At 36.9% G+C, this 7,044-nt stretch overlaps 1 protein-coding gene across 1 annotated transcript; it reads left to right on the top strand.

Annotated features, from left to right (window-relative positions):
- Positions 1-5,461: 5,461 nt before the first annotated feature.
- On the top strand, positions 5,462-6,139 carry LOC133336364 (ras-related protein Rab-3-like; the record flags this gene model as incomplete). Its single annotated transcript, XM_061544658.1, has 3 exons — positions 5,462-5,687; positions 5,748-5,866; positions 5,968-6,139. Coding segments are annotated over exons 1-3 (516 nt in total), but the record flags the coding sequence as incomplete, so codon positions are not given.
- Between the last annotated feature and the right edge of the window lie 905 nt (positions 6,140-7,044).

The following is a 7,044-nucleotide window of genomic DNA, read 5'->3' as shown; positions in this document are numbered from 1 at the left end:
TTTACATCTGAACCGATTTCCACGAAACTTTGCACACATGATTCTAGACTCAATTTAGTCGCTATGCCAAATTCCGCGCAAATCGAAGAATTTATAGGGTCTTTGGAGCACCATTTACTTTAAGCTATATCTAAATCTGAACCGATTTCCACAAAACTTGGCACACTTCATTTTAGACCTAATTCAGTACGCTGTGCCAAATTTAGTGCAAATCGAAAGATGTATAAGGAATTTGGTGTACCATTCACTTTAAATCGGACGAAAATATATATGGGAGACATATCTAAATCAGAACCGATTTTCACGAAACTTCGCACACATCATTCTAGACTCAATGCAGTACACTATGCCAAATTTCGTGAAAATCGAATGCTATATAGGGACATTGGTACACCATTCACTTTAAATCGGATGAAAATATATACGGGAACTATATCTAAATCTAAATCGATTTCCACGAAACTTTGCACACATCATTTTAGACCTAATTCAGTACGCTGTACCAAATTTCGTGAAAATCGAAAGATATATAGGGACTTTGGTGCACCATTAACTTTAAATCGGATGGAAATATATACGGGAGCTATATCTAAGTCTAAACCGATTTTTACTAAACTTTGCACCCATCATTCTAGACCCAATTCAGTACGCTATGTCAAATTTCGTGCAACTCGAATACTATATAGGGACATTGGTGCACCATTTACTTTAAATCGGACGAAAATATATAGGAGAGCTATATCTAAATCTGGACCGATTTGCATCAATTTCAATAGGGTTCGTCCTTGGGCCAAACAAATGAGCTGTACCAAATTTTATCCAAATCGGATTATAAATACGACCTGTACTTTGTTTACAATTTTACACCAACAGACGACTTAGAAAGTGATTCTATGCATATTCTCAAAAGGAACCATGTGTTTATCTCGTTTCCTCTTGGCTGTTGCAAACATATACACAAATACATAATACCCTGTACCACAGTGTGGTAGAGGGTATAAAAAACACGCCTAATGAGTCCTTCAAAAATATTCTTAAAATAAAACCAGTGAGCGGGGCAGTATAGTCGGACGGGGCCAACCATATAATACTCTACACAACTTCCACGAAAATATAACTTTGCGTTGTTTGCACCATCTTGACACCCGACTAAAGGTCAACAAATATTAGCAATATTCAGTAGACGAGGGCGGCTTTCAAATTTAAGTTTTCGGTCGACTTCATCCCAAAATTATTATGTGATCATCACCGAAAATTATAGGCGTTGTTCTTGACCATAACTGGAATCTCATGGAAATTTTCAAAGCGATCAGCGCTATATTTCCGCCCTCTAGTGTGGTATTGGGTTACTAAATAATGTCTGAATGCGTAAGCACCTGTAAATATTTAAGTGGAACTCCCACATCTGAGTACATACGACCATATAATTGGTATCAATTTCAAGGTCAACCACTCCTCTTGAACACGCTATAAACTTCTCGAGCCTTGGTCGTTCAGGGGAGAATATATTTACGGCATAGAATACAAATGTTGTCATTTTTCACACAAAAGTCAGGGTTTATTTCACCTGCTAAATATTGACCGATCTTTATGAAAACAAGCATGTTTATTCTTTGGCCCGATCCCCTTCTCAATGCAAAAATTCGCGGTGTTTGGGCCATACTTGCGGCCTCAGGAGTGACCAGAAAAACCGACAAAAATACCGTTTTTGGCCCATTTCATCCCTTAAATATTAACACACACATTTTTGGACCTGCACCCTACCCTGAAAACATAGTTGTGTAGGGTATAAAAAACACGCTTGTTTGAAATATTCTTTAAAAAATCAATGCCTGTAGAGGTTTTGAAAAAATATTTTTTTAAAAAATCAACACCTGTAGATCATTGAAAAATGTTCTTTAAAAATCCAAGTCTATAGAATCTTTAAAACGTTCTTTCAAAAATCTATGCATATAGAAACCTTGAAAAAATATCCTTTGAACAATTCAACGCCTGTAGAAACCTTGAAAAAATATCCTTTAATAAGTCATCGCCTTTAGTTAGTCCTGGATAAAATATTCTTTAAAATCCACGCCTTGTTTAGTCCTCGAAAACTACATTCTAATTCCTGAAAAAATATTCTTTACAAAATGAAATTGATGGATTTAGTCCTTTAAAAAAAATCTTTTCTAAAAATATTGTGTAAGAATGCCTCATTTTTATACCCTTCACCACACTGTGGTACAGGGTATTATGTCTTTGTGCATATGTTTGTAACAGGCAAAAATAATCGAGATAGACCCATGGTTGCTTTTGAGAATATGCATAGAATCACTTTCTGAGTCGATTTATGCATGTCCGTCTGTCCGTCCGTCTGTCCGTCCGTCCGTCCGTCCATGTATTTTTGTTAACAAAGTACAGGTCGCATTTATGATCCGATTTGGATGAAATTTGGCACAGGTCACTTAATTGGCCCAAGGCCGAACCCTATTGAAATTGGAGAAAATCGGTCCACGTTTAGACATAGCTCCCATATAAGGGTACCCCCCAATTTTCAGTATTTTGAGGTTATTTAGCACGTTTTTTAACTGAATTCGCTGAAATTTGGTACTTTGAGTTCTTATTGGGTAGCAAATCTCCCTACTAAAAATCATAAATATAGGTCCATTTTTTCGGATAGTCCCCATATAAGGGTAGCCCCAATTTTCGCTATTTTCGGGTTCTTGAGCTCGTTTTATAACTGAATTCTCTGAAATTTTGTACAGTGGGTTCTTATTGGGTACCAAATTACTCCACTAAAAATTATAAATATAAGTCCAGTTTTTCTGGTAGTCCCCATATAACGGCACCCCCAAATTTTTGGTATTTAGGGGGTTCTGATCGTATTTTTCGACCGAATTGACTGTAATTCAGTACGTCGAGTTCTTATTAGGTAGCAAATCTCTCCACTATAAATTATAAATATAGGTCAATTTATTCGGGTAACCCCCATATAAGGGTACCCCCCAATTTTCGGTATTTTGGGGTTCTTGAGCGCGTTTTTCAACCAAATTCTTTGTAATTTGGTTTTTTATACCCTTCACCACACTGTGGTACAGGGTATTATGTCTTTGTCCATATGTTTGTAACAGGCAAAATGAATCAAGATAGACTCATGGTTCCTTTTGAGAATATGCATACAATCACTTTCTGACTCGATTTACGCATGTCCGTCTGTCCGTCCATGTATTTTTGTCAACAAAGTACAGGTCGCATTTATTATCCGCTTTGGATGAAATTTGGCACAGGTCACTTATTTGGCCCACGGACGAACCCTATTGAAATTTGGAGAAAATCGGTTCAGATTTAGATATAGCTCCCATATATAGTTTCGTCTGATTTTCGGTGAATAATACACCAAACTCCCAATATTTGTCCGATTGGGACACATTTTTGCACAGAGTACTGATTTAGGCCCAGATTGATGTCTGCGAAGTTTTGTTAAAATCGGTTCTGATTTAGATATAGCTCCCATATATATTTTCGTCCGATTTTAACGTATTGATACACCAAACTCCCAATAGTGGTCTGATGGAGACAAAATTTTGCATCATGTATTGAATTAGGTCCCGACTGATGTGTGCGAAATTTTGTTGGAATCGGTTTAGATTTAGATATAGCTCCGATATGTAGTTTCGAATGAATGAGAAGTTTTGTTGAAATCGGATCAGATTTAGACATAGTTCCCATATATAGTTTCGTCCGATTTAAAGAAAATAGTACACCAAACTCCCAATATTGATCCGATTGAAACAACATTTTGCGCAGAGTACTGAATTAGTTCCCGACTGATGTATGCGAAATTTTGTTGGAATCGGTTCAGATTTAGATATAGCTCCCATATATAGTTTCGTCCGATTTCATGTAAATGGTGCCCCAAAGTCCCTATATATCATTCGATTTGCACGAAATTTGGCATAACGTACTGAATTGATCCTAGAATGATGTCTGCCATGTTTCAAGAAAATCGGTCCAGATTTAGATATAGCTCCCATATATAGTTTCGTCCGATTTCATGTAAATGGTGCCCCAAAGTCCCTATATATCTTTCGATTTGCACAAAATTTGACATAACGTACTGAATTGAGCCTAGAATGATGTCTGCCAAGTTTCGAGGAAATCGGTCCAGATTTAGATATAGCTCCCATGTATAGTTTCGTCCGAGTTCATGTAAAGGGTGCATCAAAGTCCCCATATATCCTTCGATTTGCACTAAATTAGGTATAACGTACTGAATTGAGCCTAGAATGATGTCTGCCAAGTTTCGAGAAAGTCGGTCCAGATTTAGATATAGCTCCCATATATAGTTTCGTCCGATTTCATGTAAATGGTGCACCAAAGTCCCTATATATCCTTTGATTTGCACTAAATTAGGTATAACGTACTGAATTGAGCCTAGAATGATATCTGCCAAGCTTCGAGAAAATCGGTCCAGATTTAGTTATAGCTCCCATATATAGTTTCGTCCGATTTTATGTAAATGGTGCCCCATAGTCCCTATATATCATTCGATTTGCACGAAATTTGGCATAACGTACTGAATTGATCCTAGAATGATGTCTGCCAAGTTTCAAGAAAATCGGTCCAGATTTAGATATAGCTCCCATGTATAGTTTCGTCCGAGTTCATGTAAAGGGTGCACCAAAGTCCCCATATATCCTTCGATTTGCACGAAATTTGGCATAACGATAATGATTTAGATATAGCTCCCTTTTATTATAGATTGATTTTAAGTAATTGACGCGACAAGTAACCAATAGGGTGATAGGAACAAAACGTTCTGAAATTAGTATAACCTAACCTGTGACAAGTTTGTGTGAAATCGCTTAATATTTGGATAGAACTTCCATATATATTTTCGCCCGATTTCAAGTAAATTGGGCATCAAACTCCTCATGTTAGTCAGATTGACATCAAATTCTGCACAACGTACAAAATTGAGCCTAGAATTACGTAGTTGCGTTTTATAGAAATACAGACATTCCCCAACGGATGACCTATTCATATTTGTTTGAAGTCGATTTACATACTTTTGTCCCATTGTAACATACGAATGACATGTTAATGGATAGATCTAGGTAGATTCACATTTAGATAAATATCACATATTTTATTTCATCCAATTTCATATTAATAGTCCTGTTTAATATACCCATAGAGGTGAAGGGTATCATATAGTCGGCCCCGTCCGACTTTACTACTTTCCTTACTGGTTTGTCTTGCAAAACACCCTATGAAATCATCATTTCTTTATCTTTGTTGCTTTTATTCCTAACTTCGCAAAAAAAAGGAGAACAAGACCCACTTGAAGTTGATGACAACAAAACAGGGATTTCATTAATCTCTTCTACGTGACATAAATTTTGAAAATGGCAAACTTCTTGAATATTAATTTCAAAATTAATGACTTTTCTCTTCCCTCTCTACCCAATTTTTATTTACAGATGGCCGGAGCTGGTGATCCAAAATGGCAAAAAGATGCTTCCGATCAGAATTTCGATTATATGTTCAAATTGTTGATAATTGGCAATTCGAGTGTGGGCAAAACAAGTTTCCTCTTCCGCTATGCCGATGACAGTTTTACATCTGCCTTTGTGTCAACGGTTGGCATTGATTTCAAAGTGAAAACAGTGTTTCGGCATGACAAGCGGGTTAAGCTGCAGATATGGGTGAGTGTGGAGAAGGACATCATTACACAATCTGTTTCTTACTTTCTTGTCATTTTTCAGGACACCGCTGGCCAAGAACGTTATAGAACAATAACAACAGCATATTATCGTGGCGCCATGGGTTTCATTTTGATGTATGATGTCACAAATGAAGACAGTTTTAATTCCGTACAAGATTGGTAAGAAACAAAAAATGGGGGAGATAGAGAAACAGTATCTCTGGTTGTTTGTAAGGGAATGTATTCAAATGTTTGTCTTCTTCATTTTCTTTGGAATTTAGGGTAACTCAAATCAAAACCTATTCATGGGATAACGCACAAGTCATATTGGTGGGCAACAAATGCGACATGGAAGACCAGCGAGTAATTTCATTTGAACGCGGTCGACAATTGGCCGATCAATTGGGAGTGGAATTTTTCGAAACATCGGCCAAGGAAAATGTGAATGTTAAGGTAAGATATACTGGGATTTCATTCTCGGGGTCAAAAAGTTTGTTGATATAATTCGAATCTACACTAATTCCCTGAAATTTAGTACTTCGAGTTCTAATTGGGTACCAAATGTCCCCACTAAAAATTATAAATATAGGTCCACTTTTTCTGGTAGCCCCCATATAAGGGTACCTCCCCATTTCCAGTTTTTGGGGGGCTTTGATCGCATTTTTCGACCGAATTCGTTGAAATTCGGTGCTTTGAGTTTTTATTGAGTAGCAAATGTCTGTACTAAAAATTATAAATATAGGTCAATTTATTCGGGTAGCCCCCATATAAGGTTACCCCCCAATTTTCCGTATTTTAGGGTTCTTGAGCGCGGTTTTCAAGGGAATTCGCTGAAATTTGGTACATTGGGTTCTTATTGGGTACCAAATTTCCCCACTAAAAATTATAAATATAGGTCCACTTTTTCTGGTAGCCCTGATATAGGGGTACCTCCCAATTTGCAGTTTTTGGGGGTTTGAACGGATTTTTTAATCTAATTGGCTGTAATTTAGTAATTTGAGTTCTCTCACAATCTCTTCACAAAAAATTATAAATATAGGTCAATTTTTTCGGGTAGACCCCATATAAGGGTACCCCCAATTTTCGATATTTTGAGGTTCTTGAGCGCGTATTTCAACCAAATTCGCTGGAATTTGGTATTTTGTAGTCGTATATGGTAACAAATCTCCCCACCAAAAATTATTAATATTCACCGCTTTTTAGGGATAGTCCCCATATAACCCCCTTTTTATATTAAAATAGTTATCTGATTTGTTCCGTGTGTTGCGGTATGGTAGTCGTTACGGGGAATAGTCAATTTTTACCCTACAAAGACTATTTAGCCATCTGTTGTAAGCATTCCGCCTTCTAAAGATATT

Source organism: Musca vetustissima, unplaced genomic scaffold (assembly GCF_032173495.1).
Source record: "Musca vetustissima isolate MV318-11 ecotype Yass unplaced genomic scaffold, APGP_CSIRO_Mvet_v1 utg107440, whole genome shotgun sequence".
Taxonomy (NCBI): Eukaryota; Metazoa; Arthropoda; class Insecta; order Diptera; family Muscidae; genus Musca; species Musca vetustissima.
The sequence above is the reverse complement of the archived record's forward strand: the minus strand, read 5'-3'. Positions and strand labels throughout refer to the sequence as shown.